Source organism: Miscanthus floridulus, chromosome 11, assembly GCF_019320115.1.
Source record: "Miscanthus floridulus cultivar M001 chromosome 11, ASM1932011v1, whole genome shotgun sequence".
NCBI classification, from domain to species: Eukaryota; Viridiplantae; Streptophyta; class Magnoliopsida; order Poales; family Poaceae; genus Miscanthus; species Miscanthus floridulus.
The window spans coordinates 79,348,258-79,362,001 of NC_089590.1; the positions used below are offsets into that span (position 1 = coordinate 79,348,258).

General features: G+C 48.3%; 1 protein-coding gene across 1 annotated transcript; it reads right to left on the bottom strand.

The window, feature by feature from the left end:
* Window positions 1–4,322: 4,322 nt before the first annotated feature.
* On the bottom strand, window positions 4,323–5,354 carry LOC136492920 (uncharacterized). The gene has a single exon (XM_066488954.1). The coding sequence runs from the start codon at window positions 5,352–5,354 to the stop codon at window positions 4,347–4,349; it is 1,008 nt and encodes a 335-aa protein (XP_066345051.1). The 3' UTR covers window positions 4,323–4,346.
* Between the last annotated feature and the right edge of the window lie 8,390 nt (window positions 5,355–13,744).

Here is a 13,744-nt window from a genome sequence, read left to right on the forward strand (position 1 = left end):
CCGCAGTCCGCGCGCTGGGCCGCTTACCGCTGACCACGCTATGGGCCGTGCCCCCGCTGGACTGGCCTGCTTCCGCACGTGGGCTGGCCACTCAGTCGCCTGGGCCGCGCGTGTGTGGATTTCCGAGTTGGGCCGAATAATTAGTTGCTGGCCCCTTTTAGATTTCTAAGGCATTTGTCAATTTAGTTGATGAAATAACTTGTAAAATTCGTAGAAAATCCCAGAAAATCATAAAAATGCCGAACTAGTTTAGTTGAGTTTATAAAATTATGCTCTATCTGTTAGTATATTTTGTTCATAAAGTTTGGCAATATTTTTGGGAGCTATATAAGTATTTTAAAATGCTTAATATTGTTAAAAGATGAACTTGTAGGAATTTCCGGGATAAATCGGTAATAGTGTTGAATTTGAAATTTGCACAGTAGGCTCCTAGCAATATTAGGTATTCACTATAAGTTTTGTAGCTCTGAAATAATTAGTTTGATAAATAGATAATGATGTCCTATTGCGAATAATGATTAAATCAATAGAATGGGATAAAGAAACGACTTGGATTTATGTAACGAAAACAATTGTTGAGAAATAGTGTCTTATTCGATAACATGGATATGTAGCCTAAGTACGGCCGTCATTAGAACTAGCCCGTTAACTCGAGTGGCGTAAGTCGTATTTTACGAGTCACGATTGAAGTTGATTAACTACACCTTTGCCTTGCATCGCATGCATATCATATAGGTACGATGATGGATCAACGGATCGATCGAAGGATGATTGGGAATCAGAAGAGGATGTAATAGTATTCTCTCTAGGAGATGATGCAATGGGCCTTTATTCCAGATGATTGTGGATGATCTAAAGATGCAAAGACTAACTTTTGGTTATATCTTACCCATGCAAGCCCTGATGCATAACACCTACCTTTCTGCAGTTTAAATTATATTTGTGCATTAAGTTTTAAGGAGTTGAATGAAACCCACTTGCATATATATCTTTATCCTATGAGTCTTATTAGTATGACAGGATCGTGTAGATTGCTATGCTACAGGACCCCCAGTAGAAGTTGAGTGATTGCCTGTCACTCGCGAGATATAGGAAATATATTACTATATGATTATCACTTGGAATATATAAAATGGTGGAAAGGAAGAATGGTGACCGGGCATGGATATAGTTTGGGTATTGGTGGGTGTAACAAGTTGTGTCGCCGCGAATGCGAGTCATAGCTTGGTTACACCGTTGTTCCCTATCTGGTCGGTTAAGGACCGTTCGTTGCATAAGATTCTAGGCAAGTCATAGACTTATTATCCCGAGCACATACTTGTGTATGGACGCTTGAAAGACTTGTTGCTCTCTTATCGCGGATCCGGCTCTTTCCGGACCGACTGTCAGGGTTTTATTTTGATGAAGGAGATCCTTGCACCGCACTGAGTTCGGGACTCAGGGGTGGGGGCTTGGAGTCCCAGTTTGGACGGGGACCTGGACACCCGGGACAGGAGAGCGATGGGTTGGTCCTGCTTGTGCCTGGGTACAAGCGGGGGGCGTGTGTTTTCGGGATACCCAGCTGAGGGCATTGATTCACGAATCGCCGGGTGATCCGGTACGGCTTGTCTATGGTTTAGCATCATAGTAAGAACTGAAAGATGCAAGATGGAAGAAGGAAATCTGATTGCTTACCACCTGCTTGAAAGTAGCACAGGTGTTTACATAGAATAGTTTTAATGAATCAATGTGGCTATTAATAAAAATAGAATATAAGGACGCACGCTTAGTAATACTTCCTGCAAATGCAACCCACAAGACAGATAGCCTTGCATATCCTTGGAGTCTTTTTTTTTCTCCTGTCGTGTACGTCTTGCTGAGTACAATTAAGTACTTAGGGTTTTATTCCCCCTGTTGCAGGTGACAGGTGGATGCCAAAGCTGACCTTTGTGTGTGGATTCCTCCTGGTGGGCTCAGAGAGGATTCCCTTTACGCTACGATCGTAGTTTTTACTTACAACTCTCACCAAATATTTTTATAAATGAAAGCTTTATAATCTGTTGTCATAGTTTATATATCAATGCTTCATCATGCCATGGATAGATATTCATTTCCACTGTTACGTTAAGTTATTCATAACTTTGATAATATAATTATATTCCGTCGTTATAGTAATAAATATTATACTCTGATGTTGTACTAAAAGTGATGTAAGAAATGGTTAAGAATGATGTAAGCTTTATTCCCTCATTTGTGATCTTGATGGCAAAAATGTGGATTTTCGGGTTCTCCCCTGGGGTGTGCCTGACGGAACCGAGTAATTTAGTTTTTAGTGTTCTCCCTCGAGTGCTTAGTGTCTAATGGAAGACAAGCACTCCTGTGAGGCATTAGATTAGGCGGTTCTGCCGCACATGTGCCGTGAGAAGTGGGGTGAGTCGCTCGTACCAGATGGTTACCGTGCGTATCACACGCCTAGGAGCTACGTCCGCGCGCGTGCTGAGTTCGGATCTCCGGGTGCTACCCTAGGTGCAGTACAAAAGTTCCATATCACCGCAATGAACCAGAATGGATCAAGCGATCTGATACAAATACAAATTGAAAAAGGTCCATTTGCCTCCTTCGACTATTGCGCTAGTATAATTTGCCTTTCTATAATGGGAAAATCGGATCTTTAGACTAGCCAACTTTTTAAACCATCTGATTTACCTCTTTAAGCGGTATTACCTAACGTGATGCCACGTCGGCTGTCCTACATAGCGCATCAGCTCCAAGGGAGATAAATCATACTTTTACAATAGTTTAGGAGTTAATTAAACTTTACCCAAAAAAACTATAGAGCTCATTTTTCAAAAAAATATCCAAATATTTTTCTAGAAAAAATATTCATTTAAAAATACCAAAATCTGATTTAACCTTAGAATGTTCATAGAAATTTTGTTTTAACTTAGGACAAATATGAAACTAGCCATATATATTTTTTCTAAAATCGTGCTGTACCCCGTTTTTGTTCACTGCTTATAATTATTTGAATCTTATATGAACTCCTAAAATATGAAATCGGACCAAATATGAAATGGGGGATGTAGGTCAAGATAAATCCTTGTAAACCCCCTATGCAAACTGCAAACAACATTTATCAACATCAACATCTTGTTTAGCCATTGAGAGATGCACGGAAAATCAAAATAAAAATTATAATTCATGTTCTAATTGCACATTAACAATATGTATCACGCGGTTTAACTTTGTAGCAGCACTATCTTGACATGACAACGATGGCATGTGAAGACTCACTAGACCATCTGCTGTAGCTGCCGTGCGACTTCTCACACTCGACATTTGCGAATTTGTTGGCAACATGTGGATAGATGCAACCACTTCCTCATTTGTCGTTGCTATTGTAGGTTCGCGCGCGCATCGGGAGCACGTGATCGAGCAGGAAGGCAATTTAGATGGATCTAGGCTTCAATTCATACATTTCCTAACGTTGTACTATATATTATAGTTTCTAGCTCTAAAAAATAGAGCATGATTTTAGAATAAATAAATAAATTTATTTTCATTTTTCTAAGTTAAAACATTTTTTTAAAATGTAATATTAAATCAGATTTTCGTATTTTAAAATGCATATTTATACAAACATTTGGATATCTTCTGATTTTTTTTGGAAAAGTTTAATTGATCCGCTGAACTATCACGAAATTCCGATTAAAAATCTAAAGGAGTGTAAAATCTGATTTTTGGATTGAGAAAGATAAATCTGATTTTTGGAGTGTAAAATCTAGTTGAGGGAGATCAGATCGATATTTTCTAAACAAATTCATTTGCAACTGTTGAAGCAGGTACATCTGCTTAAATGGATCAAGGATCAAGCGAAACATCTCAAGCGTAGCGGGCTGGGCCAAGGCGAAGTCGGTAGGCAGTACATAGAAATCGAGCCCTGCAAATGTTGTGGTTATCATGGAACTGTATATCCGAAATACTCTGAATCATTCGCGAATTCTTCCTGAATCCCTTGTTCTCGAGTTCTTGCTGTTCTACCTGGAATCCCTTGGTCACTTGCGTGGAGAACGTAACACCTTTTTGTTCCACACAAGAAATTGAACGAGACTGCGTGATCCATGAAAGAATGGACAGCATGTTAAAGACGTTTCAGCGAGTTACAGTGTTTACAGTTTAACTACAAAGAACTTACGATAATAAGTACAACTAATACCCCCCGTGTTTACGTCCTCCATTATTTTAACCAAAGTATTACCGCAGAAAAAAATTACATAAAGAATGTTAATCGAAGTTCCTAATAAAGGAAGAGAAATTTGAAATTACAAGCAATTGTTTTCCTTCCAAGGTTTCCAGTGTGCACTGTGTCACAACGTGGCACAGTACTCGCTCTCGAGCTCGTCCGGCGTGGTGCGCGAACCGGCCGCTGACGGCGCGCGCACGTGCCCGACCATGGACACGCGCAGCGCCTCCTCCTCGTAGGCCCGCCGCTCCATCTCCGCCATCTCCGACTTGCGGCGCTGGATGCTGACCACGGCCACGGCGACCATCCCCAGAAGCACGGTGCCGCCCGCGCCCAGCGCCGCGCCGAACAGCGCCAGCTTCCACTTGCTGACCTCCCCGATATCCGCCTCCCCGCCGCCGGCACTGCCGCCGCCGCCGTCGCCGGCTCCCCCCACGACGAGCGCGAAGTGGCCCTGGTCCGACGCTTGGCAGGTGTTGGTCCCGTCCTCCACGTCCGTCACGGTGACGCTGCCGTTGAGCCCCACGGCCATGCAGAGCGCCGGGATGGCCACGGAGAAGTTGACGCGGATGGCGGCGCCCGTGAGGTCGATCTCCAGCGCCGCCGTGCCGTTGCGCCGGGCCAGGCCGTAGAACATGAGCCCGAGCACCGGCGACGCGAGGCGGTACCCGGCGCCCACCGCGTACTCGTCGTACACGGAGGAGAGATTCCCCAGGTTGACGCGCACCGCGATCAGGTGCGCGGCGGCGCGGCCGCGCACGGCGAGCCCCGGCGGCACGGAGAACTCGCCGAACCGCCGGACGCCGTACCTCCGGAGGCTGCCCGCGCGGAACCGCGCCACGGTGGCGTCGACGCCCGACAGGCTCCCCGGTAGCGAGAGCGGGTACGCGACGCCCGTCCTCCGGTGCCGCCCGTGGTACCACGCTTCGGCGGCCTCCTGCACGACGTCGTCGAGCAGGACCGTGTCCTGCAGCTGCAGCTCCTGCTGCTGCGGAACGGCGAGCGCAACGGTCGCCGAGAGGGACAGCAGCAGCAGCAGAACACTTGTCGTCATGGCAGCTGGAAATAGAAGCCGTGGCGTGATACAGGGACAGCATGGGGACATTTTAGTTGGACGAGTGAAAGCGAGCATGATGGCGACGCGAAAAGCTTCTTTGCAATGGCGTAGCATCAGCGGGAGACGCACTGTTACGGCTGTGACTTGTGATGGAAGCATATGGCACTGTGGCAGAACTGCAGTAACATCTAGCATGGACGCATGGTCAGGTTTTGATCTGGGTTAACAGGAGAATAATTTATGCGCCATTGTACGGGAGGGAGCGTGATGGCAGGATGGTGTGTAATTTATTACCGGGCCAAAGTGTACGTAGGGGTGTGGTTTGCAGGGACAGGACGGGATTAGGTTTCTCGTAGAGCTGTTGATTAGCCCCGGTGGTGACTGGTGACTGCTGAGGGGGGCAGTAGTAAAAGGCTCGCCACTTGCGAGACATGGATTGGGGACGAAGGTTCTTCATCAGTCCAGCTATAATCATGTCCCTGGAACTCTGGCGGGCAGCAGGGGAATTGTCAAAAGGAAGGAGGCCTCTTTTTTTTTTTGGGAGAAGCGGCTCATGCTCCTGCAATCGAACGTTCCATGGAAGGAAGCTATTCCTAGCTAGCTAGGAGTACTCTGCAACACGGCAACAGGGTGTTTATGTGTCCGAACTCTGAACTCTGAAACATGAAAAGAGCACCATTTTCTTCGTCCAGATTTCAGAACATTCGGCTCTTTCAGTAGGAGGGGAAGGCGCCATCTGATTTGGGAGTAGGGTAGGGATCTGATCTCAAGAAGATTAGTTACTCAATGCACTGTTCTCTACTATGAGTTACTATCCCGTTGCCTGATGCATTTATGGAAGACGTACCTATACGGTTCTCTGGAATTCAGAAGCCTGACAGTACAGTAACACATACCCCAGGCTACTATACAAAGTGCAAAGATGGAGTACTGATGAAACTATTATTCACAAAACTTTGATACCAAGAGCTTCTGAGCTTGGCTTCACCAGTCCGTTCTAACCACTTGGATAGATTGATTAATTTGCTGCTTCTCTGCCATGCTTTGCAGTTTGCACTTTTGCAGCACTGTTGGTCTGAATCTGAAAATCTACAGCAGTCAGCAGGACATACAGGTCTGCTGTCAGTTTTCAGTGACTTGGCGGAATGATTGGGAGTGTGTGCTCACTGGACGGACGGAGGCAGCAGCAAGCCAGCAACTCCCCTCTGCTGCGCGATTTGATCTGGATGAAATGATTGCGCGGGCATCGGCGTGCTCGCGGCACCATTAGGCTTGCCCACGAATTGTCTGCTCGATCCATTGGGCGTTATTATTGAGGGCCCAAACGAGCATTGCTTCAGAACAGTGCTACAACGGTCGTCACTCGTCAGCCATTAACGCATGGGTAAAATGTTCTCCTCCTGCATCAAATCTTGCTTGGATCAGGCGCATCAACCACTAGTCTATAACAGCAGGAGCCTTAAATCAGCTCAGGGTGGGACAGGTGCTCCCCGAGCAGGTTGTGTTCTTCCTCTAGTGTGTTGAGTGAGTGCGTGCTGCTAGTCTGTAATCCTCTACTATACTCCTAGCTCCTATCTCTTTCTCCTACTTTTATAGCCCTGCACTCCTGCAGCTTGCCGGTGGAATGAAATCTTCAGGAGGGCTTACTTAGATCCCGGTGATTCAACGCGGGGGGCGGACTGGGCTCATGTGGCTTTTTATTAACGGTACACAAGTTTGTCTTGGTCAAAGTTTTTCTGAGACCCTTTTTCCCGACCATCATATTTGCAGTCATGACACGACCCTTATTATTTGGTTTTCTCAATACCTTTTCAGGCGTTTATTACATGTACAAATCGTGCAAACAACCTGTTTTTTCTGCATGTTGTGGATTGTAACTGTGCTGAAGAGGTTTTTTTCCCCCTTTTCTTTTTAGTTTTTCCTGAGGTCGAACCTTCTCTCTCTGATTGCCAGTTGCGACATCATCTAGAAATGGCAATGCGCGCAAATGGGATGATCTAAAGGAAAAGGTGGCCTGTGGCCTGTGCATGTCCAGGAGCCTTTCTAAGTTTCACTCTTTGAATCATCATTTGAAGAGCCATTTACATAAAATCACTTTCTATATCTTTTCACTTTCCAACAGTTTTTCTATATCTCATACGCACTCTAGAAAGTCATTCTCGTCTTCTATTTTTGGCTAACGAAAAATCCGGAATATAAGATGGCTATATTTGATAACCATTTAGAGAAACTATTGAAGGATAGTTGTTCACCAAATTCTTTATTCCTAGCATTTAAAAAAAGATTTAGAGAGCCTCTCGGAGATGCTCTGATCTATCTGAAGGAAAATGTGTCACGTGGGTATTTTTTTTTCGAGAAGAATGTGGATATTATTAGTTGGACCACACGACTACTCCACAAAATAGTAACTTGGGCTATCGGCACAATTCAGCCCAATACACGGTTTTGTGCTTCTTCGGTTCTTCCAACCTACGTGCACCCACACGGACCAGCACTCAGAGAGAGAGAGAGAGAGAGAGAGAGAGAGAGAGAGAGAGAGAGAGAGAGAGAGAGAGAGAGAGAGAGTACTAATAGACGATGTAGACACATTGAGTATCCCTTGATATTAGCGTGGCATAACCATAAATCAATAACCTTGTTTTTAGAGAAAATGAGGCCAAAACATACATCGTCCGATTAATTTTAGAAAACCTGAGCTAAACTACAACACCACCTAGCTAAACTGGGCCTCAAAGGTAACCATTAACCAGTCCCAGTGCAAGGATGAATATGTGGCATAACCACGGCTAAGAAACAGGAAGTCCCTACACAAGGACCAATTGTGCCACAACCACATATGGCAACCAGAGATAGTAAAAATACATAATTAGGATTTCAAGGCACCTGTACAGGATCACCTTGCAGTTCACTGGGCACAAGAGCTTCTTCATCACCTCCTCCAAGGAGCGATATGATGCCTGAGAACGTCGCCGTCGTCAGCCTTAGCATGAGCCATGCAAGGCATTCACCATAAGGCCCTGTGTCAAGAAGGAACCTATTAGGATAAGACTGACGTTTCACATGATGTTATTGATGTGAACTGCACCTATAGTAGATGGACATAAAGCCCATGGCTTGACAGCCCGGCCTGAAGCATGTTAGTTTTGCTCGGCCTAAGCATAGCACAGCCCTAGAGTGCTCCTGAGGCATGTCAGGTGGCATGACATGGTTCAATTTTTGGCCGTGTTTAGATGGCCACTGAATCGGCGCCGCCGAATTCAGTCGGTACACTGTAGCTACTGTAGCGTTTTGTTTTTATTTGGTAATAATTGTCCAATCGTTGACTAATTAGGCTCAAAACGTTCGTCTCGCAAAATACAACCAAACTGTGCAATTAGTTTTTGATTTCGTCAACATTTAGTACTCCATGCATGTACCGCAAATTTGATGTGATGGGGAATCTTCTTTTTGCATAGTGCCAAATTCTGGATTTTGAAGGAACTAAACATGGCCTTTTTTTCACAGACCCGACAAAGGCCTGCTATCCCTAATCCTCAATCCATCTGCTCTTTTTTGCCGCCCATCTACTATGCTTCACCCTATCTGACGACTCCCAGACCCCATATCCACTCGCCATAGACCCCGTGTGGGACATAGTCTCCAGATACCCCGCAAGAAATGGAGAAGATCTAGTCCGACTAGGATTCTTCACATGTAATTCTAGTAACATTGTTATCCTATAATCCTACTATGACTCTTACATTGTAACCGCCTAGGAGATTTGCCTCCTGGGATATATAAAGGAGGGCAAGGCTCCCTAGATTGGCAGGCCATGACACACAATCATACTAATCAATCCAACGCAAAAGGGTACACGCCGACTGGACGTAAAGGCTATTACTCGATAAGAGGGCCCGAACTAGTATAAATCATTCATCTCTTTACGTTTACTGTCGAGTTCTGTGCACGCCGAAGCCCTTCGAACACCGTCCCGGGTACCCCATGACGGGTTGCCGGTCATCAAACATCAACAGCTGGCGCGCTAGGTAGGGGCTTTCGGTGAATTCACGATTGAGAGCTCGACGGACCTCGACAACATGATTTTTCCGGTGGGATCAACACGTATCTTCCACGCCGTCTTAGTGATTCATTAGGTGATTAGCGTAGGTGCTTTGCGAAGTGCTTAGGTTGATTAGACCACCGCTTATGCGCTTGTTCTAGGTTTAGGCCTAGTGTTTAGTGAGGTTTGCATACCTCTTACCACTCGGTGCCTGCGCACACCATCGTTGTACATCGGAGGGGCTTGTAGTCTTGCGAGATCACACCAACCGTGGTTGTGGTGTGGTCGCCACCGTGTACCGGAGGGAACAAGACCCGTAGTGTTTCGGCCAGAAGCTTGATAGTGAAGATAGCGGGGAGCATCTAGGAGAGGCTTGCCAGAAGGCACGTCAGAGACCCACTTACGCGTGGGGAAGGCCCGAGGCTATCCACGGAGTTACTCGACCGGGAGCTTGGCCCTTGCAAGGGATTCCTTGCGAGGGGATCCAACGAGGACTAGGGGGAAGCTTGAGCGCTTCTTGATACCTCGATAAAAATACCAGAGTCATCAACAGAAGTTTGCATATCTCTACCTTGCTCTTTAGCTTCCACATTTACATTGATTACTTTACTCCTTTTGTGGTAGAGATAGCAACACACTAGCAAAATCGTAGTTGCACATTTAGATAGTTTATCTTTTGCATAGGTTTTGCTAAGGTTAGAAAAAAGGCCATTGTCAGTGCAGAATGTGACCAACTAGTGAATATTTGTAGTTTTGCCGTATGTTGTGATCAGAGGTGGCCTAGCACTCAATGATATAGGGTTTATACTGGTTCAGGCAATGTGCCCTACGTCCAGTTTGGGTCGGTCAGTGACTTTATTCCTGAGCCCAAGTGCTCGAAGTTTGCAGTGAGGTTACAAACGAGAAGGAGAAAGATGGGGTGTACAAGAGGTCCGATCGGCTCCGGTCGGAAGGGCCAAGAGCGACAGGAGCTACGCTATGAGCTAAGTGTTCAAGCGTGTGCTTAGGGTACGAACCTGGCGGTTCTATGGTTGTGAGCTAGTGAACTTGATCGGTGCTTGTTATCTTCAAGAAGGGCTCTCCTTTTTTGGAGGGGGCACTTTCCCTTTTATAGATAAAGGGGATGGCTTTACAAGTGAGAGGGTGAGGGTACGTATGCTACCGAGCCTTGTTGCCCACGCCTACCGAGCCTTGTTACCCACGCTGGTGGGTACAAGATAATGGTAGGCGCCTACAACACTGTTGATGTAGCTGTAGAATGTCAGATGCATGTGGGAGGTCGTGTTGCCTTCTTCAGGGATGGTAGACGTCGGTACCTGCAAATACTGTTTGATTCCTAGAGGCATGTGAGGAGTCTCACCACGTTCACCCGGTACGGTAAATCCCGGCACCCATAACGCTATCGATGCCCAGAGGCACGTGGGGGGCCTTACCATATGGGAGTTTTAGCGGCGCCTACAATACTATAGAGGGAGATGTCAGCGCCTACAATAATGTTTGTGTCAGGGTGACTACAGAGTACTATTCTGTGTAGGGTATGGTCCCTGGTACAGTGGTTTTGACTTGTGAGCCTTGCCTTGCTTTTCTCCGCATCTCTCCTGGTTCCTATCGAGTGGGCATCCCCGGTCGGATGGCTCTAGTCGGCTCTGAGCGTGCTGGTCAGAGAAGAGCGGTGAGTAAGGTTCCTGCGAACCCCGGTCGGAGACGCAGGGTCGGAGCTGAAAGTAGTGTTTTGGGCCAGGCCTTCTGATCGGAGAGGCCGTCCGGAGGCGGCTGGAGTCGAAGCGAACGCTCCGGTTGGAGAGGTGGGCCAAAGTAGCCGACAAGCGGGTGCTGTTTCTCTTCGGCCAGACCTTCCGGTCGGTGATTGAGCTGCCCTTCCGGCCTATCATTTTAGACTATTGGGCCGGCCCATGAGTTACGTGTTGTCTGCTCGGGCCGAGCCTTGGCGTGGAAGCCGGTCCCCGAGGGACCCTAGATTTATGAACCCGACAGGAGCCCCCGAGCCCTCGGGTGATTCGGGCAGAATCATCCGAGGGATTTTTGTCTTGTTGGTGGGTGCGCGCGAGCGCACCCGTGAATGTAGCCCCCGAGCCCCCGGGCGGTTCGGGCAGAACCATCTGGGGGGTGTTTGTTTTAGCGGATGTGCGTGCGTGTTTTTATTTTGAGACGGAGTTTTGTTGCCCAAGGCGTCGTTGTGCAGCCGAGGTGGTTTTTAGTCATTTTTGAGAGATTGGGTGAGAGGGAGCTCGTGGATCCTAGCGTCGGTGCGTGCCGTGGATCGAGTGAAGGAGTCAGTCAAGGGTCTTGGACAAGACAGAGCTCACTGATCCTAGCGTCGATGCGCGCCGTGGGATCGGGTGAGGCAGTTAGTTTTGGACGAGACAGAGCTCACTGATCCTGGCATCGATGCGTGCCGTGGGATCGGGTGAGGCAGTTAGTTTTGGACGAGACAGAGCTCACTGATCCTAGCATTGATGCGCGCCATGGGATCGAGTGAGGCAGTTAGTTTTGGACGAGACAGAGCTCACTAATCCTGGCGTCGATGCGCGCCGTGGGATCGGGTGAGGCAGTTAGTTTTGGACGAGACAGGGCTCACTGATCCTGGCGTCGATGCGCTGTGGGATTAGGTGAGGCAGTTACTTTTGGACGAGACAGAGCTCACTAATCCTAGCATCGATGCGTGCCATGGGATCGAGCGAGGGAGCCAGTCTTGGACGAGACAGAGCTCACTGATCCTAGCGTCGATGCGCGCCGTGGGATCGAGAGAGGGAGTCATGGGGCGAGATCGGGGTCGCAGACCCGGGTGTTTGGAGCGTAGTCGAAAGCATAGCCGGATGGGGTGAGATCGGGGTCGCAAACCTAGGTTTTTGGAGCGCAGTTTTGGAGTGCAATCGGAAGCGTAGCCAGATGGGGTGAGATCAGGGTCGCAAACCTAGGTTTTTGGAGCGCAGTTGGAAGGGGCAAGTTCGGGGTCGTAGTCCTAGGCTTTTTGTGTTGAGCCCCCGAGCCCTGTTGGGCCTTAGTAGGGGTCGGTGTGAGTTGTGTGCGTTACCCCATCCTCGGTTCCTCACAACCGGAGGGGCTGATTTTTGTCGCTTGTCCCGATCGCTCGGGCTCAAGTGACGCGCTCGGTGAGTTCGCTAACGGGTGTGATCGAGTGGAATCCGGGTCCGTCATTCGTGACGGGGTCGGCATAGCCCTCTTGTGACATTCCACTACTCATTTACCTGCAACCCGGTAGATGCATGGGTCGTTCTGGAGACCGACCCGGGTGGCCTAACGACCTCCCCTCGATGGAGATTCTATGGGTTTGGTGAGAGGTTCTAGATCGAACGAGAAGGTTGAGATGACCCGGTCTGCCAGACCGGGCGAGGACCGCATGGGGCTCATCTACATTTTTCTCTCCTAGCTCTGTTGGTTTCTCATGTCGAATGAGGCAACCGCCGCTTCGTGACGCAACATGGAACGTTGTGATGCATTTCGCTGCACGTGCGATGCTTAGTTCCTGAGCCCTCGGGTGGTTCAGGGCCCAAATCGTCCAAGAGGTTTGGGCGTATGGAATGAATGCGCGTATGGATGCATGAAATGATCATAAAGAAATAGAGGGGGTTGGTAGTGCTCACCTTGATGGCTTGAGTGACGGGGTTCGGAGAGCTTTAGTTGGAAATGTCCGACCGAGACCCGCGCTCGTCGTTCGTGGGTGAGCCCCTGTGTGAACAGTTTTTGTATTAATGAACACATGCTCACCTTGATGGCTTGAGTGATGGGGTTCGGAGAGCTTCAGTCAGAAATGTCCGACCAGGACCCGCGCTCGTTGTTTGTGGGTGAGCCCCTTGATGACCTGAGTGACAGGGTTCGGAGAGCTTCAATCGGAAATGTCCGACCAGGACCCGTGCTCGTCGTTCATGACGGAGTCGACATGGCCTACATGGGGCACCCCTTCGCTTCCTTACCTATCTCTTGGTGTTTATCCTGAGTGATTCGATCAACTCAGGGGGGCCGGTGATCTCCCCCGACAGAGATCTTGTTTGGGTTTCTCGAGGCCTGGCCTGGGGAAGCGGGGTGCCGCTCGTGTGCGGTGGTGCTTTGGTTTTTGTGCTCGGCATGCGGTAGTGGTTGGTCATGTGGTAGTGGTGGGCCCGACCCAGGCCACGTCTCGTATGATCAGGAGCCGTTCCATTGGGCAGGGCACGTCTCATCGGTCATGGTGCGTCTTATCTGCATTAAATGGGAAAGAGAGAGAGTTCCTCGCTCTGCCGTTTTGCCTTCTCCTGATCGGCATGCCCTTCCCTAACTGTTGTTCCCTTTTCCTTAAGTAGGAGAGGGGAAAGGGTTTTCGACCCGTTCTTTTGCCTGATCCTCATCTGTCACCGTCTTTCCTCTTCCTTCTTGTCGTGAGCGTTCTGAGAGCCGCGGTGGTTTC

Bases quoted from the DNA above. Each gene is read 5' to 3' on its own strand.
- LOC136492920 (XM_066488954.1), bottom strand. From the start codon at position 5,354: ATGCTCGCTTTCACTCGTCCAACTAAAATGTCCCCATGCTGTCCCTGT.